General features: G+C 53.8%; 1 protein-coding gene across 1 annotated transcript in view; it reads left to right on the forward strand.

Moving 5' to 3' along the window:
• The window catches only part of CELSR1 (cadherin EGF LAG seven-pass G-type receptor 1), a 178484-nt gene that overhangs the window by 82346 nt on the left and 71973 nt on the right, over positions 1–24165 (forward strand). Inside the window, exons 3-5 of the mRNA XM_030815346.1 lie at positions 14631–14853; positions 17724–17839; positions 20524–20612. Coding sequence (XP_030671206.1) covers positions 14631–14853; positions 17724–17839; positions 20524–20612 — 428 coding nt within the window. The remainder of the gene's footprint in view (positions 1–14630; positions 14854–17723; positions 17840–20523; positions 20613–24165) is intronic.

The following is a 24165-nucleotide window of genomic DNA, read 5'->3' on the forward strand; positions in this document are numbered from 1 at the left end:
GGCCTCGTTCTCCTAGGACTGCTGTGATAAGTGATCACAAACCGGGGCGCTGAAAACAACAGACATGCCGTCCCTGAGTTCTGCAGCTGGAAGGTGGAAATCAAGGTGCTGGCAGGGCCGGCCGCGTTTCCTGGCGGCTCTCGGAGGAGCCCCGCCTCCCCGGCTCCTGGTGGCTGCAGGCCTTGGCTTGTGGCTGCCTGGCTCCAGGCTCTGCCTCCCCCTGCACCAGCCCTTCCTCTTGTTTCTCATCTCCCTCTGCGCTCATTTTACGATAATTCATGTTGATTGCATCGAGCCCCCCTGCTGATCGGATTGCCTCATCTCAAGATCTTTAATTGCACTTTTGCCGTATAAGTAAAATTCCTTCTTTTGCTATGTAAGGTAACATTCCCAGATTTTAGGAAATACGATGTGGACACATCCTTTTGGGGGCCACCGTGTAGCCCACTACAGGGTGGGTTATTTCCTAGTCTCTCCTCCATCGTCAGTGTTGTGGAGAGGGAGGTTGTAGGGAGCCCTTCTTCTGAAAGGCTGTGTCCCCGAGGGTGATTCCAGGCTGGCGTCGCTTGGGCCTGCTGGGCCCGTGTGCTGCTGGAGCCTTCGGCTTGGAGCTGCTGCAAGCACCAGAAGACGGTCAAACACGCCCATCCTTCAGGTTCGCCAGCGTTTCCAGCCCTCAGCCTGTAGGTGATTCCCGTAAGAAACAGCAAAGCAGTGGATCGGTGGGAATCATTTTTCTTTTCTTTTTTTTTTTTTTTTAATCTGCAAAGACTTTATTTAGCTTTTTATTTAACATTGAAGAAGCACTTAATAAATACTTGCAGTCTACTATATGCTGAACCATGACCCAAGTTCTTTTTTTTTTATTATTATTATACTTTAAGTTTTAGGGTACATGTGCACAATGTGCAGGTTTGTTACATATGTATCCATGTGCCATGTTGGTTTGCTGCACCCATTAACTCGTCATTTACATTAGGTGTATCTCCTAATGCTGTCCCTCCCCACTCCCCCCACCCCACAACAGTCCCCGGAGTGTGATGTTCCCCTTCCTGTGTCCATGTGTTCTCATTGTTCAATTCCCACCTATGAGTGAGAACATGCGGTGTTTGGTTTTTTGACCTTGCGATGGTTTACTGAGAATGATGATTTCCAGTTTCATCCATGTCCCTACAAAGGGCATGAACTCATCATTTTAGTGGGAATCGTTTTTCTTCGCTGCTGGAATGCATTTCTTATTTTTTTAAATGGGTGTGTCTGGAGATCTGGGAATTTGCTTCAGGGACACTAATGAAGCCACCCAGAGAAGGCCAGCCCTGGACAAGCGGCTTCTGCAGTGCCGGGCTCCCCTGGCCTCCCCCTTCCCACCTCCCTCCTTGTGGGGTGGGGTTCTGGGCCCTCCCGCTGAGGCCTTTCCTGCGGGGCTGGGCTGCCTGTCCGTGTGACTCAGGAGGCATTCCAGGTGCAGAGCAAGTCACCAGGAGGTGAGAAAGTCAAACAATGCATGAAACCCAAGGGCAGACGTGGGCGCTGACAGGCAGCAGTTCCCAATGGGAGCTGGAGAGGAGGAGGGGGCGTGGGGCATGGAGGGGTGAACAGAGGGTGCCTCCTGTCTCAGGAAGGCAGTGAAGACAGGAGGAACAGGGACCAGTATTAGTAACCTCGCCCTTGTGCAGGTGCGTAGCTCACAGCCGTACCAAATGAGCTGTTCCACTCACACCAGCCTGTTAGTGCTGGGGAATGCTCCTGGCCAAGAGAGACAGAAATCCCTGCCTTGGGGGATGGATTGATTAGAGCTGGGGAAACTGAGGCATCAGCCAGGATCTTGCTCAGGAAACGTCTGTCCTGACAGCAGTGCTGTGGGGGTTTGGACTGGGGTGCTGAGGCCCCTGCAATCTTGCCCCCTGGGCGGCCTCTCCTATAGGGTCATTTTGGAGGGGACACCTGTCCAGGGAAGGTGGTAAGGTGGACTCATTCTCTGGACCCGTCCCTGCGAGCCCTGTGTGGACACTAAGGTGGATGCAGGCTTAACTCCAGCTCCCACCCATGCAGCTGTGTGACCCAGCACAAGTAACTGCCCCCTCTGGGCCTTTGTGTACACTCATCTGACCAGCCGGGTGCTGCGGCCTGCCTTGTAGGGAAGGTCATATGTGGACTATGCTCACCTCTGGAGGAGGTTGCTGTGAGAGTGCTTCTCATGTCCTTGTCCCCAAATGTGGACCTGGGGATAGCCAGGGTCAGGGAGCGTCACCTGAGCTGTTGGGGCGCCATGTGGCCCTGCCCTGTCTGTGCCTCCATCTCTATGTCAACCTTCCTTGGCAGGGCCGAGCTGGTAGCACGTCCTCCCCCACAGCTCTGTTGCTGGACAAAGGCCCTGGTGGCTGGGGGCCTCTGCTGGCCTGGCTTCTGCCTGGGGCTGTATGCCACAGGGGTTCTGAAGTCCCCGGGAAGAGGCAGGGTTCTGACTGGCAGTGGACTGCTGTACATGACCCGTTGCCCAGGCTGCAGCCGCCTGGGCTTTTCTGTGCAGCTCCTATCCCCGCCTCGCTGGTGTGGGACTGTCATGTTGCAGAACAGGAAAGGGCTGGGGCTTTGCCTCCACTGCCCTGCCGTGGGAACCCCTGTGTGTGCCTGTGGGCATGCAGGTGAGTGTGTGCGTGCATGTGAGTGTGTGTGAGCACGTGAGCCATGTATGTTGGAGGCTGGAGGTACTTTCTCAGGTTTGGTTGGAATCTGGTCGGGTGGAAAGAGCTTGGCCAGGAGCCTTAGCTGTGCCCACCCTTTCTGGTCCTGACCCTACTTTCATGGCTGCCCCACCTGAATTCTGCAGCCTGACCCCTCCCCTCCCCTCCCCTCTTCTCCCCTCCCATCCCCCTCCATGCCAGCACCCCTTCAAAGCTTCCCCCTCTGCTTTTTCCATCTGCTGTAAGACTCTTCATGTATTTTTGGTTTTTCTGAACGTCTGACATTTTTTTTACCTAGATGGAAACTCCATGAAGGCAGGGATCTGTTTTGTTCATTCTTATAACCCCAGTGCCTAAAGAATGGCCCATGCTGGCAGCTTATTAGATGGATGAGTGGGTGGAGGGACGGGTGGGCAGGTGAGTGCAGGTGAGTAGGTGGAAGGGTGGATAGATGGATGAATGATGGATAGTTGGATGGGTGGGTTGATGCATGATGGGTGGTTGGATGACTGGATGGCTGTGTGATGGGTGGTTGGATGGATGGATGGATGTGTGATGCGTGGTTGGATGGATGGATGAATGATGGATAGTTGGATGGGTGGGTTGATGCATGATGGGTGGTTGGATGGCTGGATGGATGTGTGATGGGTGGTTGGATGGATGTGTGATGTGTGATTGGACGGATGGATGGATGTGTGATGAGTAGATAGATGAATGAATGGTGGATAGTTGGATGGGTGGGTTGATGCATGATGGGTGGTTGGATGGCTGGATGGATGTGTGATGGGTGGTTGGATGGAAGCTGGGTGAGTGCTTGGAAGCTGAGTGAGTGGTTGGATGGAAGCTGGGTGGGTGGGTGGGTGGGTGGATGAATAATGGATGGGTGGATGGATTCATGGGTGAATAAATGGATGGATGGAAGGGTGGAGGGTGGGTGAATGAGTGGGTGGGTATATGGCAGGATGGATAGATGAGTGAATGGAATAACAGATGGGCAAATTCGTGTGGTGTTTTATCATTTCTGACATACCCTTTTCCTCTTAGAAACCGTGTAATGTTCCCCTATTTGCCTCCTGTCTGTGTGGTTTCTCTGGTAGTGAAGTTTCTGACACATGAGCCACGCAGTTGGGTTGTGTCTTCAAGACTGCTTTCTGCATCCTAGGATCCAGTGTTAGGACTGAGCTCTTTGATGGGGCTTTGAGTTGACTTCAGGTTTTGTGCTTTGAAATTGCCCTGTGTTCCTGTTCCTGGGCCCTTCCACTCACTCCTTGTTCTCTGTTCTTGTGTTTCATGTTGATCGTTAATTCTGCATAAACTAAGCCTTCATCAAGTGCTTGAGTTTTACCATTGTGGCCTTTGGAAATTCTAGTTTTTCTAGTTCAAAGCTCTTAGCTGTTTCTTAGGACCAGAAAGGAATTGTCTTTTTATTTATTTAAGAACTTAAGTGGTCAATCTTTACACGCCCTTCCCCTCCTGGGGCACGTTCCCAGCGCATTCCCAGCCCTCCCCCAGGTCCCGAGGTTCTCTGCCTGCTGTGCACCCTCTTCTGGGTGAGCCCTGAGACCCTGCATCTCTCTTCTCCCAGCTCCTGGAGCAGCCCCCCAGGGGTAAGTTCTGGAGCTCTTGACCCAGGGGTTCACATCAGCATTCCCTCGCGTGGGCCCTCTGCCCCCACCCCCATGCCCTCTGTCTTCCATGGGCTTGTGCCCAGCCCCCTGCCAGAGTCTCCATGTAATGATGCGGAGACCCTCTGGGCAACCCCTTCCTTGTTCACAGACCAGGTGCACACCCAGCACCTGGCCCCTGCCTGCAGCACGTGAGCCATTTGCTGAAGCCCTGTGAAGCTAGGGCTTTTCTGGAGGCCCCTTAGGCAGAGGGTTGATGGCTCTGGTGCTAGGGTCTCTGGGCAGGCAGGGCAGTGCACCAGCCCCAAGCCTGGTGTGGGACAGGTCCCCAGTGGTGGGGCAGGTGCATGAGGCCATGAGGGCTGGATGGGCCTTGGCTCCTGGGAGCTTTTATTTTGCTGTTAAGAATGCTTTTCTGTCCGGGCGTGGTGGCTCACACCTGTAATCCCGGCACTTTGGGAGGCTAAGGCGAGCAGATTACCTGAGGTCAGGAGTTCGAGACCAGCCTGGCCAACATGGTGAAACCCCGTCTCTACTTAAAATACAAAAGTTAGCCAGGCATGGTGGTGTGCACCTGTAATCCCAGCAACTCGGGAGGCTGAGGCAGGAGAATCGCTTGAACCTGGGAGGCGGAGGTTGTGAGCCGAGATCACACCATTGCACTCCAGCCTGGGCGACAGAGTGAGACTCCGTCTCTTAAAAAGCTTTTCTGTACCATAGCCAGGAAGCTGAGCTCTGCGTCCCTCCTACGGGGAGAGGGGGAGCTTTTGGCGGGTAGCATGCATGATTGAGCACAGCAATCGGTTTGCCCAAGTGGACTCTATCCTTGGCGTGGGAGGCGAGGCTGCTGCCATGGTGATGGGGGTGTGCAGAGTATGGGGGAGTTTCTCCCACGTTTGAATGACTCAGCAAGCCTTTGACTCCAAGCAGAATCCTAGGGTGTAAGGGGAACACCAAATTTATTTTGAATGAGAATTCCTAGAAAAGGAAAGATAAAGTTAAATCCTGATAGTCAGCATAGCTGAACATTTATTTTATGAAAATAGTGTGTCTTATAAAAGCTCTATTAGAAAATAAAAGATACAGAGCTAAAAGACACAGAGCTCAGTAAATTTGACCTGAATTATTTACCTTCAGATGATTTTAGAATTAAAAACTGTCATATCACATCTCTTTTCAACTCAGCCAGGGTGGGAGCGTTTACAAATGCCGCCAATTTGGGATTCTCCCCGAGGGTTGGTGGAGAGCAGCCCCTCCAGCTACCTTGTTTAAACAGTGCTGTAATCCACTCATGCTAGCGGCCCCTCCAGCTACCTATAAACAGTACTGTAATCCACTCACACTTTGCTTAACTTTATCTTCTGTGCAGTGCTGTGCTGCAAATGCGTAACCACCAACCCCCGGGGGAATCCTGAATTGGCTCCGTTGTAAACGCTGGAGGTGCTGGGAGTCAGCCCTAAGGAACAGACAGGACCTTCCCCGGCAGGTCCAGTTCATCCAGAACCCAGTTGCTCTTGGTTCTCATGGTCCTTTATTAAAGAAAAGATGTTTTAACTATAAAATTAATTCATTTCATCAACACCTTTCCTGCAGTACTTGAATCAAATACATGAATTATGTGGTTTTGTAACTCATGGATTAAGTGCAGGCATTAATCATTGGCTTGGAACTGGAGAAATCCTGGCATTTTATGACTTCATTTCACAAGCGTCTGTCAGTACCTGCTATGGACCCAGCTTTCCCCTCCCACCCCCTGCGACCCTCCCTGCCAGGTGCTCAGCATATGCCCTGCACACATCAGGCATTTATTCAGCACTTGCTGTGTGCCTGACAATCTCAGACTGGCCCCCAAACAGACCCTGTCATTGCCTGCACGGAGCTGGGGAGAGAAACATGCAGGGGAGCCATCGTACAAGCAGGGCTGGATGTGGAGCTGGTGGGGCGATTGCTAGAGAGGGGAGATTTGGGGTCCATGAGAGCCCCCAGGGGCACCCTGAGCAGGCAGGTGGGTCGAGCTTCCCCAGAGGGAGAGTGCCTGAGGCGGAGGACAGGTACTGCCAGGGGATGTGGGTGGCCTCCAGGCACTGGAAAGCCACATGCAGAGACCAAGAAGAGAGGACGCGGGGCTGGAGGATGGCCTCCAGTGTATGCACAGGGCCATCTGTAACTGCCCCAGGAGGAGGGAGACAGTGGGGCCGGTACAGGCTCGTGAGTTTGTGTGGAGGGGGCTGGGTGTGTGGCTGGGGGCCAGGCCCTAGGACCCCTTAGGCTGGGGTCTTTATGGAGCAGTGGGATTCTAGCCAGTGGGACTGACACATGGTGAGGCTAGCGTTGTGGAGCACTCTGCCGTCTTGATGCAAGGGACAAGGAGGTCTGGAGGCTGTGGGGCAGGAGCAGGGGCCACCGTCTTGATGCAAGGGACAAGGAGGTCTGGAGGCTGTGGGGCAGGAGCAGGGGCCGCGAGGCGAGGGGGCCTGTGGCTGTGCAGGGGACTGCTGGAGGCAGGAGGGGCTGCAATGGGGACTCCACCTCCCTGGCTGGGTGGGGGAGGATGAGCTGGCAAAGGCTGGGAGCATCATCTCCTGCAAGCAGGGAGAACAGCACCCGGGGAGTCCTGGACGCTTCCACCTCCAAAGCGTCCGCGGGAAAGGCTCCTCCGCGGGAAAGGCTCCGCCAGCCAGGCGCTGCTGCCCTCGGGGCACCTGGTTTGCAGAGGCTGGAATGTACGTGATTGCAATTCCAGGACAAACACGGAGGGCCACTGTAGTGAATTCAGCAGTGGCTCCCAAAATCCGTGTCCACACAGAATCTCAGAATGAGACCTCAGTTGGAAATAGGGTCTTTCCAGATGTAATGAGTTTGGGTCCTTGAGATTAAGTCATTGTGGATTTAGGGTGGACCCTAAATCCAATGACTGGTGTCTTTCTTTTTTCTTTTTTTTTTTTTTTTTTTTTTTTTTTTGAGACAGTCTTGCTGTGTCACCCAGGCTGGAGTGCAATGGTGCAATTTCTGGCGCACCACAACTTCCACCTCCTGGATTCAAGAGATTCTCCTGCCTCAGCCTGCCGAGTAGCTGGGACTACAGGCCTGCGCCACCACACCTGGCTAATTTTTATATTTTTAGTAGAGACGGGGTTTTGCCATGTTAGCCAGGCTGGTCTTGAACTCCTGACCTCAGGTGATCCACCCGCCTCGGCCTCCCAAAGTGCTGGGATGACAGGCCTGAGCCACCACACCCAGCCTTATTTTTTATTTTTGAGGTGGAGTTTCGCTCTTGTCACCCAGGCTGGACTGTAGTGGTGTGATCTTGGCTCACCGCAAATCCCGCCTCCCGGGTTCAAAGGATTCTCCTGCCTCAGCCTCCCAAGTAGCTAAGATTACAGGCGCTCGCCACCATGTCTGGTTAATTTTTGTAGTAGAGACGGGGTTTCACCATGTTGGCCAGGCTAGCGAACTCCTGGTCTTAGGTGATCCACCCGCCTCAGCCTCCCACAGTGCTGGGATTATAGGCACGAGCCACCGCTCCCGGCCTGCTGTCTTTAATAACAGGAAGGAGAGGGAGATTTGATGGCCTTGTGAGGACAGAGCAGAGATTGGAGTGATGCAGCCACAAGCCAGGGACGCCAGGAGCCACCAGAAGCTGGGAGAGGCAGGAGAGATCCACCCTGGAGCCTCCAGAGGGAGCTGGGCCCTGCTGATACCTTGATTTCAGACTCCTGGCCTGTGCAACTGTGAGACGATGAATTTGTGTTGTTTTAAGCCTCCAGTTTGGGGTCATCTGTTATGGCAGCCACGGGAAACACATACAGCTACTTTCTGAAAATGAAAACAAACAAAAAACAAAGCAAATACAATTCCGCATTAAAAAAGCAAAGCAAACCAAACCAACAATTCCATGGAGATTGGTTTTATTCGCAACATATTTAAAGGAGCAAGACCTTCTCCGCGAGGGGCAAACACCTGTGCTTCGGTTTGCTGTGCTCTCACGGGCGTTAGCAGCCACCTGTCGAGCTCTAGTCCCTGCACAGGTGCCCCCCTTGGGGGCAGGACAAGGTTATGTCTATCAGCCTCCCTTTCACGGGGCAGCCTGAGGACGTCGGGGGCCACTAGAAATCAGAATTGGAAGCAGGAATGCCAGTCTGCGAGTTCAAATTCAAACCTTCCGGATACAAAGCGCTGTCTTCACTCAGAGCTGGGCCACCTTTTCCTGGGCCTTTTAGGGGAAATCCCAGGCTGGGGGTGAGAAGCCGAGTCTTCCAGCCCTCGGATGAGGGGAGAATGAGTTCCAACCCAGAGTGGGTGGGACCGGGAAGCTGCGTGGAGGTCATGGGCCTGGGCCTCACTTTCCTCTGGGTGAGTCTGAGCCCCGGGCCCAGCCTGGGTTCATAGTACCCGGGACAGACAGAGGCGGCTGTGGGAAGGGCAGGGCTGGGCCCCACAGGCCCTTTGTTTGCCGTCGCGGTTGGGTGAGTACACCCAGCCTCTCCCGGTGGCTTTGTTGTTCCAGAGTGTGCTGTGCTTCGCCACTGGCTGGAACTTGGAAAGCAAACACTCCCAAATGTCACATATTTTAAAAGTAGAAACAAGATAATTTGAAGTGTCCAAAGGAGGAGAAATATACCTTAAGCGCCACACCTCCCATGAACACACAGGATTTACAAAGACCAGGAAGCCACGAGCACTGACTTGCCCATGTGAGTGTGCAGGTGGGTGTGCAGGTATGCACCTGTGACAGGATGTGAGGTGTATGTGAGGGTGTGTCAACACATGTGTGTGTGTATGTGAACAGGTGTGTATGGACATGTGTAGATGGGAAGTTGTGAGTGCATGTGTGAATACATGTGGGAGGTTATAAGCATTGTGCAAATGTGTGTGCAGGTGTGTGTGTGCACATGGCCCACCTGCAGGGCGGCGGGGTACAGCATCTGTGGTGGGCTGACCCCTGTAGCGGGGAGTGGCAGGGAGGTTAGACAGCCTCCACGGGTGCTGGGAGCCTGGATGAGGGTCTAGGGCTGGCTCTTCTCTGTCTGCTTTGAGTGGGGTGGGAAACCCCTGTTCCTATTTCCCTGGGGGCAGCCCCTGCCAGTGCAGAACAGGCAGATGGGATCCTGCCCTGACTCCTGGGGTGGAGGGGAAAGCACCCCCTGGCCTGTGCCTGGCTCTGACCCAGCGTCAGCTCTGGTGCCTGCGAGCCCTTGGGGTGACTGGCATGGAGGCCATGCATGCTCATGACATTCAGCAAAACGTCAGCGATTTCAGCCCTCCTCGTTCTCGAGAGGGCTTATACTGGAATCTGGAGTCACCTTGGCTTAGCCAGTTACACATTTTTTTTTTTTTTTCTTAAGAGACCAAGTCTCGCTCTGTCCCCCAGGCTGGAGTGCAGTGGCGCGATCTCGGCTCACTGCAAGCTCCGCTTCCCGTGTTCACGCCATTCTCCTGCCTCCGCCTCCCGAGTAGCTGCGACTACAGGCGCCCTGGGAGACACTGGGGGAAGCAGAGGGAGAACTCAGATTCTTCAGAGGCACCATTTACCTCTGATGATTGTTATGCTGATTATAAATCAGTTTCATTTGTTCTTCAAAAGCTCATTCGAAGCATTCCCTTGGAGGATTGACAGGATTTCCTAAAATGACTGAACTCACTGAAATCAGCACGTGGCTGAGGTTGGCCTCCCTGAGAAACAGACTCCAGGCCGGGCGCGGTGGCTCACGCTTGTAATCCCAGCACTTTGGGAGGCTGAGGCGGGTGGATCACGAGGTCAGGAGATCGAGACCACAGTGAAACCCCGTCTCTACTAAAAAATACAAAAAATTAGCCGGGCATGGTGGCAGGCCCCTGTAGTCCCAGCTACTCAGAGAGGCTGAGGCAGGAGAATGGCATGAACCCGGGAGGCGGAGCTTGCAGTGAGCCGAGATTGCGCCGCTGCACTCCAGCCTGGGCGACAGAGCGAGACTCCGTCTCGGAAAAAAAAGAAACAGACTCCAGGCCCCAGCTTAGGAGGCAGCAGGTGTGGAGGAGCCTTCAGGAGCCACAGCTGGGGGCAGTGAGGGGCCCTGGCCTGGGCAGAGGGGAGGTCAGACTGCCCTGCAGGTGTACAAGGCCTCAGCCACCCCACAGCATGCTGCAGAGCTGGGATGGCCCCTCAGGGATGGCCTGCGTTGGACAGTCTGATGGTCACTGTGTCCACCCTGACCCATTGCTGGATGGGGGCTGCCCCAGCGAGGGCAGTGGAACTGGGCCGGGAGGCAGAATCTGAGTGCAGGGTCTCAGCTGTGAGCCATCAACAACCCACACCCCAGAGCCCCGTCCGGGAGGGGAATGGTGGGGTGTATACCTCAGGACCTACTCTTGATAGCACCTGATTTCTTTTTTTTCTTGTTTGCCTGAGACGGAGTTTCACTCTTGTTGCCCAGGCTGGATTGCAATGGCGCCATCTCGGCTCACTGCAACCTCCGCTCCCTGGGTTTAAGCAATTCTCCTGCCTCCAGAGTAGCTGGGATTACAGTTATGTGCCACCATGCCCAGCTAATTTTGTATTTTTAGTAGAGATGGGGTTTCACCATGTTGGTTAGGCTGGTCTTGAACTCTCGACCTCTGGTAATCCGCCCGCCTCAGCCTCCCCAACTGCTGAGATTACAGGCGTGAGCCATCGTGATTTATTTTTAAAAATGGGTAATAAAGTTTAATGTTCACCAGTCTTTTAAAATTGCCAGTTGTCTCATACGTATCTGCTCTGGACAGAATTGTGCCCTCCTAAATTTCTACATTGAAGCCCTATGCCCCGTGATGGGCCCTTTAGGAGGTAATTAGGTTTAGATGAGGTCATGGGGTGGGGCCCCCAGGCTGCGACTAGTGTCTTTGTAAGGAGAGGAAGAGAGACCACAGTCCTCTCCCTTATGCGGCAAAAAGGCACCGTCTGCAAGCTAGAAAGACAGACCTCCACAGAGGCCACCTCAGCTGGAAGCGTGATGTTGGGCTTCCAACCTCCACAGCTCTGAGAAATAAGTATCTGTTGTATAAGCCCCCGATCTGTGATACTTCATTATGGCAGCCCAAGCAGACTGAGGCATCATAAATGTGTTTTCATTCTGTCTGTTTGAGTTGGCATCAAATTGGGCTGCCCTGCATGGCAGCGGCTGTGTGAATCCCACTGGCCGTCCGGATCGTGGTCAGAGGCCTCTTGGGAGACATTGCAGGTGCCTGTCCAAAGGGCCCATCACGGAGCCATCCCACTCTGGGGACTCCAGTGAGGTCTGGGCTGCAGGAAGATGCTGCTGCCGTTTGAAGGGTATGCTGGGTCATGCACTGAGCATCCTCACATTGGATGTCCCCCCAGTTCCATCTTTGTAGCAGTCCTCTCTTTTTTTTTTTTTTTTTTTTTTCCGAAATGAAGTCTCGCTCTGTCACCTAGGCCGGAGTGCAGTAGTGTGATCTCGGCTCACTACAACCTCTGCTTCCCAGGTTGAAGCAACTCTCCTGCCTCAGCCTCCCGAGTACATGGGATTACAGGTACGTGCCACCACACCTGGCTAATTTTTGTATTTTTAGTAGAGACGGGGTTTCACCTTGTTGGTCAGGCTGGTCTTCAACTCCTGGCCTCAAGACATCCACCCACCTCACTCCCAAAGTGCTGGGATTACAGGCATGAGCCATTGCGTCTGGCCTGTAGCAGTCTTTTAACAACCCAAGATGACCAGAGCCATGAAGGAAAAAAATGGATAAATATGATCATATAGAGACAAAAAAATTTCTGTGGGGCTACAAATACATAAAACCTAATGTTAAATATTAAGCTGGGGGAAATTGCCATGAAAATGACAGAATAGTTCCTTTCATAATTTACAAGGAGCTTCTGTAACACAATAAGAGTGGGACCAATGACCCAGCAGAAAGACAAACCCAGGAATGATCAGGCAGCTTCCAGGAAAGAGAGTGTCAATTGCCAATAAAACAGGAAAAGATGCTGGCCTCATCAAAGATAAATGCAAATGAAAACATCGTTGAGATCCATTTGTCAGAGATGCGAAATATTTTAAAGATTGATCATACCGGCCAGGCGTGGTGGCTCACGCCTGTAATCCCAGCACTTTGGGAGGCCAAGGCAGGCGGATCACGAGGGCAGGAGATGGAGACCATCCTGGCTAACACGGTGAAACCCCGTCTCTACTAAAAATACAAAAAATTAGCTGAGCGTGGTGGCGGGTGCCTGTAGTCCCAGCTACTCAGGAGGCTGAGGCAGGAGAATGGCGTGAACCTGGGAGGCGGAGCTTGCAGTGAGCCGAGATGGCACCACTGCACTCCAGCCTGGATAACAGAGTAAGACTCCATCTCAAAAAAAAAAAAAAAAAAAAAAAAAAAAAAAATTGATCATACCTAGTGTTGAAGAGACACAACAAAATTCTGTCATCTGCGTTGGTGGGAGTGGGTATGTGCAGCCTTTTGGAGATGGCGGTTTGGAAATATCCATCAAAATGTCACTTGTGGCTGAGCGTGGTGGCTCATGCCTGTAGTCCCAGCACTTTGGGAGGCCAAGGCGGGTTGATCCCTTGAGACCAGCCTGGCCACCATGTTGAAACGCTGTCTCTACTAAAAATACAAAGCTTAGCCGGGCGTGGTGGCTAATTGATCGGATCCAGGAGGTGGAGGTTGCTGTGAGCCTAGATCACACCACTGCACTCCAGCCTGGGCGACAGAGTGAGACTCTGTCTCAAAAAAAAAAATGTCACTTGTGTGTGACCTTTGACTCTGCAGTGTTAGGGATTTTCTCCAGAGAGTCTTAAAGCACGCCAAGGTTTATATAGGAGAATGTTTACTGAAAAGTCACTTGCCATAAACGAAAATTATAAATGGTCCACATGCCTGTCGATTGGACGTTGAGTGATGTAAGTTTTGACGTGGTCCTGTGATGGAATACTGAGATTTGAGATGGAGTCTCTCTCTGTTGCCCAGGCTGGAGTATAGTGGTACAGTCCTAGCTCACTGCAGCCTCCGCCTCCCGGGTTCCAGCGATTCTCCTGCCTCAGCCTCCCAAGTTGCTGGGATTACAGGCATGTGCCACCACACCCAGCTAATTTTTGTATTTTTGGTAGAGATGGGGTTTCCCTGTGTTGGCCAGGCTGGTCTCAAACTCCTGATCTCAGGTGATCCGTCCACTTTGGCCTCCTAAAGTGCTGGAATTAAAAGCACGAGCCACCATGCCCGGCCCACACCATACTTTTTGCACTGTGTTTTTTGTTTGTTTAGTATGTGAATGTAATACTTTAATTTTAAAATGCATTCATTTAAAATTCCGTAACTGGGAGAGAATGTTGCTGGGAATTTTCTGGTCATTGGAAGCCCCTAAAGGTCTGTGAGGGGTCTCTGGCCAATGTCCACCCCACGTGGTAGGGGCAGAGGGGGCAGCATGGGCTGTGCGGGTTGCAGGCCACCATTCCCGTCTGGGGGCGGGAGTGTCACCAGCCACACACCTGGCTGCCGGAGGATGCAGCGGCCAGTCCAGGAACAACTGGGTTGAAGCATGGCGCATACTGAGACCCTCAGAGCAGATGAGGTTCTGAGCGCTCCTGGTCTGAGGGCGGATGGGGAGAGAGGCAGTGTGCTGTGGGTTGTCCAGCTGGTTTTCTGGGAAAGCTTCCAGAACCTTCCTGTCACAGAAGAGTTTAAACTCTGGGGAGGACATCAGAGTAGGGTGGTGCCTGCCCTTCAGGAGCTCACAGGCTGGTGGGCGAGACGGGCCAGATTAGAACCGAGTTGGAATCCAGGGGTGGCCAGATAGTGCAAGGGGTCTGTGTGAGGGGTGGGAGGGGGGACGGCAGTCAGGGCAGGCGGCCTGCTCAGAAGGTGGCCTTTGGGTCGTGTGATGACAGCATGCTCCGAATCTCTGACGAGGCTCTGCTGTGTTCTGCTATTGCCCAGGCATAGGTGTGGGGAGGGGGCCTGAGGCCCTCTGGTCTGTTTCTAGGCGTTCTCCTCGGAAGAGTCCAGCTCAGCCTGCACGGTGCTCAGAACAGGGTTGGAGGCTGGGAAGGGCTCATTGCTGCCGTTTCTTTGACCCCAGAGAGTACTTTTTGGAAACCCCCTGGCCACCATCTTTAGCTCGCCCACCAGGAGCTGGGTGCAGCCGACTCTGGCACGGCTCTGGGCAAGTCCTCGAGAACTCGGGGGTTTCTGTTCATGTCACAGACCTGACCTGGAGTCAGTGGGGTTTTCTTTCAGCAGCTGACTCTGTGGCTGGGGTGTGTCCGGGGTCTGCAACAGGCTCGTTGGCTTTTCCCTGGCTGGTTGGTAACCTTCTCTCTGGCATCTTTTTCTCGCCCCCCAGGAGAGCACTGTGAGGTGGATGCCCGCTCAGGCCGCTGTGCCAACGGGGTGTGCAAGAACGGGGGCACCTGCGTGAACCTGCTCATTGGCGGCTTCCACTGCGTGTGTCCTCCCGGCGAGTACGAGAGGCCCTACTGCGAGGTGACCACCAGGAGCTTCCCGCCCCGGTCCTTTGTCACCTTCCGGGGCCTGAGACAGCGCTTCCACTTCACCATCTCTCTCACGTGAGTGTGCGTCCCGCCGCGCCACATGGGTCTCTTTAGGAAAGGGGCGAGCTTCTCCGTGCACCCCATCCCTCTAGATCGCGACGTCGGTGTCCTCCGTGTGTGGCCTTTGATAGTTGAGCAGCTCCAGGCCGGGCGTGGTGGCTCACGCCTGTAATCCCAGCACTTTCGGAGGCTGAGGCGGGTGGATCACCTGAGGTTGGGAGTTTGAGACCAACCTGGTCAACATGGCGAGACCCCGTCTCTACTAAAAATACAAAAATTAGCTGGATGCGGTGGTTTATGCCTGTAATCCCAGCTACTCAGGAGGCTGAGACAAGAGAACTGCTTGAACCAGACGGTGGAGGTTGCAGTGAGCTGAGATTGTGCCACTGCACTCCAACCTGGGCAACAGAGCGAGACTCCATCTAAAAAAAAAAAAAAAAACACACAAAAACTTATTCCTTCTGTGTCTTTGTTTGTACCCCTTAACCCACTTCAGCCCCTTCCCTGCTCCCTCCCCAGCGTCTGGTGACCACCACTCTCCTCTCCACCTCCGATAATGTTTAATTAAATGTCTGCACAAGGGAATGTTACGCTGCTGCTTGTCAGATTCTGTATTTCTGAGATTATTGCACTGGACAATTATGAACAGTTTCCCTTATGTGTGATGGTGGCTAAACAATCAGAGCTGACACTAAATCACCGAGGGTTTCGTAGGGAATACCTTTAAAAGTAAAATCATAAGGTGCCTCCCCAAGCTTCCAGGGCAGTTACACTTTGGGAGCGGTGAGGGCTCTTGAGCCTCTGAGAGCCACTGTGAGGGGCCGGGTTGGGGGGCGCGTAGCTGCTTTTGTTTCAGATGGGTGCTTTCATAGCCCCTTCTCCTCTTTCTAGTTTCTCTTTGCCAAGTGTCCAGGCTCCCAAGTGGGCTCCGGGCTCCGTTCCCAGCTGCCTCTCATCCCCCCAGCTCTTTATTCTTTCCTCCTCCTTCCCAGCCCCCGTCTCCGGGCCTTGGTTTCTGTTTTCTGGCCTTTCTTCTTTTTGCTTGCATTGTTCCAACCCTCCCCTCGGCTTTGGGTCCCTTCTTTATTGCTCCATCGCCAGCGGTGTACGTGTGCTTGCCAGGGGAGCCGTGCAGGACTGTTTGACACTGACACCGCCCACCAGCCCCCACCTGGGTCTGAAGGGAACCGCATGGAAGTGAAACCTACCAAAGGCAATCAGGTGTGACCCAGGGGCTGAGTCTCGGGAAACAAGCCTGCACTGAGTTGGTCCCATCGTCATTAAGATCCCTTCTCCCTGCTCATTCCTTGCCCAAGCATCAGTGTGCTGTGTGGGTATTTTTCTTTGTGTTTGTCATCAGTTCTTGCTGGCATTCTAAATAGAGGGGGTTCGGGGGACAGTTGGGAACCATCAGTTTTTTGTTTTGTTTTGTTTTTTGAGACGGAGTCTCGCTTTGTTGCTAGGCTGGAGTGCAGTGGCGGTATGATCTCGGCTCACTGCAACTTCCATCTCCCAGGTTCAAGCAATTCTCCTGCCTCAACCTCCTGAGTAGCTGGGATTACAGGTGCCTACCACCATGCCCGGCTAATTTTCGTATTTTTAGTAGAGACAGGGTTTCACCATGTTGGCCAGGCTGGTCAACCTGACCTCAGGTGATCCACTCACCTCGGCCTCCCACAGTGCTGGGATTACAGGCGTGAGCCACCAGCCAGCCGAAACCATCAATTTTAACTCAAGAAAAAAGGCTGAGGTCAGATGCTCGAGGCTGGCTCAGGCCAAATCCTGCCGCAGGAGAATGGATAAACCAACCTCAAGTCAAAAGGAGTTCCTGCCGCGGATCTCTGATGGTGGAGACACCCGGCTAGCTCAGAAGCCAGTCCCGAGCACACTCAGGAGGTTTGCCAAGTTCTCTGAAACCAGGGAGCGGGGGGAGGTGTTGTGGTGATTTGGGTCTAAAGACCCCCTGCCTGGGCCCCTGGGTGGGAGAAGGATTTCTGAGAATTTGATGATCTCCTGCCAGAGCGGGTGGTTTTTTGCTCTGCGTGCTCCAAGTTCTGACAGGCCTGTTCAAGTTCAGGCGTCTATTCATGCCTCTTCCTTTCATTTTTTCACATAGCTCATATTAAGCACTGATAGGGACCAGATCCTCTTTGGGCTCTGGAATGCAGCAGGGAATGAGAGCTGTGGTTCCTTACGTTCTTATAAACCAATGAGTCAGCACCATGATTTCAGAAATTAACTGAGTGATGCCATAGGCTGATGGGAGGTGAGAGCAACGTAGAGTAAGATGAGTCAGGGCAAGTACAGCTGGGTTGACCCTGAGCGATCTGCAAAGCCTGGGAAGATTGTTTCTGGCATGGGGGCAGCTGGTGCAAAGGCCCTGGGGTCTTTTTGACCTGTGTGTGGGAGCCAAAAGATGCTATTGTGGCTGAGTGCCGCGGGGAGCGGGGAGAGGCCCTAAGAGGGGTCCTTCCACAGCATCATCCCCGCCTGGGAAGGTACCAGGTCCCCATGCCCTGGCGCACACAGGGGATCTGTTCACAGCAGCAGAAAATGTACAGCACGTGCTTTGTCCAAACACATCTGTAACAGGTTTCCTGGCCGCTGGTCGTACTTGTAGCATGTTGTGCAAATGGGATATTTTTTGCATTCTACAGGCCGTAGTAACCAGATTCCCCATGGATTCTGGTTTGCTGCTTCCAGGAAAGAACACTGCTTGTCAAGCTTGATGGGCTGTCTGCTCCTATGAGAAGGATGCCTGACACCATGCTTTCCTGAATCGTAGCCCCATGCGCTTGCCCTCCTCTGGCTGGACTTGTCATTCCTAGGCAGGCTTTGGACCCTGGGGTCTTCATCCTGTGACGTGCCTGTGCTTGGTTCCGCAGGTTTGCCACCCAAGAAAGGAATGGCTTGCTGCTCTACAACGGCCGCTTCAACGAGAAGCACGACTTCATCGCCCTGGAGATCGTGGACGAGCAGGTGCAGCTCACCTTCTCTGCAGGTGGGGCCTTCTCCCTAGGAAGGGCAGCTCTGAGCAATTCAGATACTTTGTGGGTTAAAACGACCCTCGCCCTGTGCAGCACCTCCAAGCTGCTTACCCTTTCATCCCTCAATTGTAGGTCTAGGAACCTGTCTTATTGAAGAAATCCAGAGTACACAAAGATGTTCATAACAGGCTGGGCGTGGTGGCTCACGCCTGTAATCCCAGCACTTTGGGAGGCCAAGGTGGGTGAATCACGAGGTCGTGAGATCGAGACCAGCCTGACCAACGTGGTGAAACCCCATCTGTACTAAAAATACAAAAAGTAGCTGGGCGTGGTGGTGCACGCCTGTAATCTCAGCTACTCAGGAGGCTGAGGCAGGAGAATTACTTGAACCCAGGAAGCAGAGGGTGCAGTGAGCTGAGATCACGCCACTGCACCCCAGCCTGGTGACAGAGTGAGACTCTGTCTCAAAAAATAATAATAATAAAAAGATGTTCGTAACAGTGTTATTTATAGTGCTGGAAATGTGGATGATCTGGTTCATGTTTTCAGAAACCAAGGAATCATTAAATTGTGGTACATCTCTAGATTAAAAATATCAATGCCGGCTGGGTGTGGTGGCTCATGCCTGTAATCCCCAGCACTTTGGGAGGCTGAGGCGGGCAGATCACCTGAGGTCAGGAGTTAGAGACCAGCCTGGCCAACGTGGTGAAACCGCATCTCTACTGAAAACACAAAACTTAGCCGGGCGCGGTGGCACATGCCTGTAATCCCAGCTGCTCAGGAGGCTGAGGCAGGAGAATCGCTTGAACCTGGGAGGTGGAGGTTGCAGTAAGCTGAGATCATGCCATTGCACTCCAGCCTGGGTGACAGAGTGAGACTCCATCTCAAAAAAAAAAATTTTTTTTTTTTTTTTTTGACAAGGCTAGCCAGGCAAGGTGGCTCATGCCTGTAATCCTAGCAGTTTTGAGAGGCCAAGGCAGGCAGATTGCTTGGCCCCAGAAGTTCAAGACCAGCCTGGGCAATATAGGGAGACCCTGTCTCTTTAAAAAATATATATATATCGACAAGGCCATTAAACATGATATTGCAGTTGTTAGAAAAGAACATTTCTCCAGACTGCCAACAGGTATATCTGTGTTTTTCTGGCACACGTGACTTTTTTTTTGTTTTTGTTCTTGTTTTGAGACAAAGTCTCACTCTTTCACCCAGGCTGGAGTGCAGTGGTGCAATATCGGCTCACTGCGACCCCCACCTCCCAGGTTCAAGCGATTCTCATGCCTCAGCCTCTCAAGTAGCTGGGAATACAGGCATGTTTCACCATGCCCGGCTAATTTTTGTATTTTTAGTAGAAACAGGGTTTCACCGTGTTGGCCAGGCTGGTCTTAAACTCCTGACCTCAAGTGATCCGCCCATCTTGGCCTCCCAAAGTGCTGGGATTACAGGTGTGAGCCACCATACTCAGCCTGGCACACTTGACTTTTAGGAGTGAATTCTGCCATCTCCTCCTTCACCTGGAAGTTCACCAAGATGGCTCAGAGGTGCTTCTGTCTCTAGAACTGTGGCCCGTGTTGAATGACGTGTGCGTGATGGTGGAGGATGGAGCTTGGTTTTCTATACGCAATAAAGAAAGGGAAGCACCTGTAACAGCAGCCAACCACCATGGGAAAGGTGGCCACAGCCCCCCAGGCTCTGTGAGGTGGGATTAGGCTATTCCCCTGGCCTGTGTCTCCCACTTCCCTGTTTCCAGAACTCCTGCTGATTCCCTGGAGACGGCATTCCCTGCCCGGGACCTGGTACCCACCGCATCTGTCCTTTGGTGCCCATGAAGCTCCTTCCTCCCAGCTGCTGCTGACTCAGGGTTATGCCCCAGAATCCTTGAAGGGACTCACCTGCCCCACTCCAGCAGGAGCTCAAGGGGTGGAAATGACAGGCACCCCGAAGCAGAGATGCACAAGAGATGCGTCTGCGACCTCACAGTGGGATGTGTTACGTGGTTTAAGAGTTGTTAAAAGCCTGAGATGACATTTATTTGATTAAGTGACCTAAAGGGGAATTGGTTTTGATGATTTTGTCTACATTGATGCAATGCATAGGAAAAAGGGTTTGACCCCTGGTGCGGTGTAGGTGTGACTGCTGCTGGTACAGACAGATGGGTTTTCCGTGTTTACGTTTTTTCATATTTAGAAAAGAGGAACAAGGCCAGGCGTGGTGGCTCATGCCCGTTATCCCAGCACTTTGGGAGGCCAAGGCAGGCAGATCACGAGGTCGGGAGTTCGAGACCAGACTAGCCAACACGGTAAAACCCTGTCTCTACTAAAAATACAAAAATTAGCAGGGCATGGTGGTGGGTGCCTGTAATCCCAGCTACTCAGGAGGCTGAGGCAGGGGAATCTCTTGAACCCAGGAGGTGGAGGTGGCAGTGAGCCGAGATGGTGTCACTGCACTCCAGCCTGGGCGACAGAGTAAGACTCCATCTCGAAACAAACAAAACCAGAAAAGAGGAACAAGAATTACTTTTGTAACCAGAAAAGAAAGTGGATGGAGTGGTGGGTACCTCCCACCATGGTGCCGTGGGGAGGGGAGGGAGGACGTGGCCATGTGCACCTGTCTCCCCCTGATGCCTCACAGCCCAATCCTCGGTCCCCAGTAGGCCCCGCCAACCTCTGCTTTCTCTCTGGGTCTCCCTCCCACCATGCAGGTGAGACAACAACGACCGTGGCACCGAAGGTTCCCAGTGGTGTGAGTGACGGGCGGTGGCACTCTGTGCAGGTGCAGTACTATAACAAGGTAAGATGGGCCCCACCATTTCCCCCTGGCCCCAGGGCGGCTCAAGAAGGTGCCCTGGGGAGAGGCGCGGGGGCTCACGCCTGTAATCCCAGCACTTTGAGAGGCCGAGGCAGGTGGATTACCTGAGGTCAGGAGTTCAAGACCAGGTTGGCCAACGTGGTGAAACCCTGTCTCTACCAAAAATACAAAAATTAAAAAATTAGCCGGGCATCGTGGCGGGTGCCTGTAATCCCAGCTACTCAGGAGGCTGAGGCAGGAGAATCACTTGAGCCTGGGAGGCGGAAGTTACAGTGAGCCGAGATCGTGCCACTGTATTCCAGCCTGGGTAACAGAGCGAAATTCCATCTTAAAAAAAAAAGGAAGGAAAAAAGGTGCCCTGGTAGATTTTCTGTCTGAAGACATTTGTGCTCTGAATTTTTTTTTTAAATGTGCTATTGGAAAAAGTGGTTTAGGAAATGCACATTTGTGGAGGGTCTGTGTTAATACACCTGAGCCCTGTGCTGGGGTCATAGTCCCACCTGGAGCTCTGGGTCGGGGAGGGACACAGGGATCCCGGGGATCTCCTGCGGTGGGTGGGTGGGGGGTGCACAGAAAGGGCTTATTCGTTTGCAGCCACCTTGGCCAGAGTCTTTACTAGTGGCTGAAATTCCGGGCTGTTCATACACGGCTCTGTAGCCAAAATCGTCCACTCTACCTGGATGTAACTGGAGAGCCAGAACACTCTCCAAGGAAGTGCCGTGAAGGCTGGGTGGTTTTGGTTTCACTTTATTTTGCTGTTCGTTGGCTTGTAAGGAAACACGTTGTTTTTTGCATCAAAATGCTGTGCTTTCCACGGCTGTGATTTTGCAAACCCCTTTTCTCTTCTTGGGAAGCTCCAGGGTGTGCCCCCGCTTGCTCGTGGGTCTGCGTGGGTCTTACTGGCCCCTCCTGGAGCCCGGCCGCCCCCCCGCGCCCCACTTCCCAGACTTCCACAAGGCCGGGGCCTAAGCTTGGTCGGCAGACGAGCGCTCCTCTGTCCTCCGGGAGAATCGAGCCAGTCCTTCTATGGAGATAGCACCTTCCTTCTTTCACAGCCACTGTGCCTGGCTGTGACTCGCCAGCAGTTGGGGTCCAGCCACTGGGCCTGAGGTCGCAGTGCCGCCTCCATTGGCTGTCACTCTCCTTTCCGTGCTGGCCACCGGCATCCCTCCGCCTCCCTGGCCCGCCCTCACATCTGCCTTGAGTATCCCATCATCTCTCAGGCATGCCACACAGACTCCAAGGAGTGGTCACCTGCACAGAGACCATGGTTTTTTGTCCTCTGTCCCATCAGTGCCAGCCCAGGGCAGGTGGAGCTTGAGTCTCATTTGGGAGGAGGGCAGATGGGAGGTGCTGGTGAGGTTTGGGAGCCGAGTGCTAGCTCGGGGTTTGGGGGGATATTGAGAGAAGGCTGGCAGGTGTCTGGGCGGGGTCTGGCCTGCCGCACATTGAATGTCACCTCTAGTGGGGCCTGGCTGATGTTTGGAGAACCATGTGCTTGACAGAGGTGCAGGGGCTGGTGGGGTGAGGGGTTCAGGGCTGAGCAAGAGTAAGAGGGTAGCCCTCACAGACGTGGATTTATTTGCTGCCATTGTCCATTTCAAAGACCTAGTCTTTTCTTGATATGGTGCCGTCCTGTGGCTGTGTGGGGCGGTGCTAGCCAGTGTGAAGTGTGTCCACCTGGGCGAGCTGCGCGGGTGGCCATTGCGTCCTGTTGCATGGCGCTGCCTACTCTGACCCCGTGATCCTTTCTGTTGTGCCCTTCTAGTCAGCTGGGGCTGGACACCAGAGCTCGATGCCCCCTGGGGTGGTGCCTCCCAAGGGCTGGGCCACAGGGGACCCTGGAGACTGTGCCCCATCCTCAGGGAAGCGTAGGGCATAGGTGGTGCATTTTCCTTCCTGCGCGTATCAGAAAACCAAGTCCAGGGATGAACGTTTTTTGCTGGAGGGGGTGGGCAGGGGGTGGTTGAGTCAGCCTTGGTCTGCCCATCAGTGCCCGACACTCCACAATCATCATCTGCCTACAGCAGAAGCAACAGTGTGTCTGCAGTTGGCGGAGGGACTCGCAGCCAGGACGCCGCTGCGGTCACCTCTGTGCATGCTCCACCCTGGCTCTGAACACAGTGTTCACTGGGGCCCGCCTGCCGACACCCCCTTCCGGGTGCTCAGAGGAGCAAAGTCCCCGTGCAGGATGCCACCTGCACTGTCCCGGAGGAGAGGGGCCTCACGTAAGACGATAAACAGAGGACGGTGGATTACCGGGATCCATGGCTTCCGTGTCTAGGGCCGGGTCCTTTCAGCGGTGCCTGAGCACAGCCCCCTGTGCAGGATTAGGCCTTTCCTGCGAGCGCTAGATGCTTCTCTCTCTTGCCTGAGGTTATTTGATGGAGGAAACCAACCAGTTTTTACTGTGTCTTTAGGCATCCATTAGGAGGTCTGACGGGGCCACACACTAGGAATGTGTTAGCAGAGATTATGAGCATCAGCCCGAGAAGGAGACAGCACCGCTGCTCCGTGACTTAGTCTCCGAGTGGCAGCTCTGACAAACCCAGGTGCAGAGGCCTCCTCTGGAGTGCGCCTGAGCCGGGGGCAGGACCAGTCAGGTTGTGAGCAGTGTGGGGGCCTGGAGGGGTGGTGGGGGCCCGCTTGAGGTCAGGAAGACAATCTTCTGGGGGCTGGTTCCTCTCCTTTCTGGGCCTCCACTTTGTCTCCAATGTCACCTCTGGTCCCGTCCTCCGGCAGCCACCTTGGGGGTGACCTTAGGCCACCAGGGAAGGTTTTTGGGAAGAAGACAGGCTCAGGGTGGGAGGGGACCCCCACGGGGAGGAGGCGTTGGGGCTGGATGATGAGTTGTGTCCAGGGCCATGACCAGTTGAGAGGGGCTTACGGCTGGGGCTACAAGGGTGGTCTCTAGTACAGTGGGTGACACGGCCGAGGGAACCCCCCCTGCACACGCGTCCCCGCCTGCCTTGGCTGATGCGGACGGTCATACCCCCGGCCCAGCTGTGTCCTTTCCCCAGCACGCTCCGTTTACCTGCTGTGCCACCTCGCTGGTTTTGGTTTTTGTATTTTTGGGTATGATTAAGAAAACATATTTGAGAAAATTCAGCATACAACAGTCTGGTGAGGGTGGAAGCATTGGTGGGGGCCGCGCCACTGCCCACCCTCCTCTCTCCAGTCTCGTTCTCTGTCCCCCGCCCTCCAGAGCGGCTGTGTCTCTGAGGCATGGGCCACCTGCATTTTAGGTCTGAGCATGACCTCCTGGGTGTTGCCTGTCACAGTGGCCTCCTGCGCAGCGTCCACGTGCAACCTGTGGGGAGCCTTCCCCCACCTGCCAGTGCACAGGGCCTGGGAGCTGCCAGGCTGGTGGAGCAGTCAGGGTCCCCACAGGAAGCAGATGGGGTGCTCCAGTGGGACCAGCCCTGGAAGGGTTATTTACAAAGGGCTGGGCAGGGCGTGGGGCATCCATGAGGGGCGGTGTGGGACCCAGGGCTGGAGGCAGTGCCAGCGGAGCTGCGACGGCCCTTAGCCCTAA

The sequence above is a fragment of the Nomascus leucogenys genome, chromosome 7b, assembly GCF_006542625.1.
Source record: "Nomascus leucogenys isolate Asia chromosome 7b, Asia_NLE_v1, whole genome shotgun sequence".
Taxonomy (NCBI): domain Eukaryota; kingdom Metazoa; phylum Chordata; class Mammalia; order Primates; family Hylobatidae; genus Nomascus; species Nomascus leucogenys.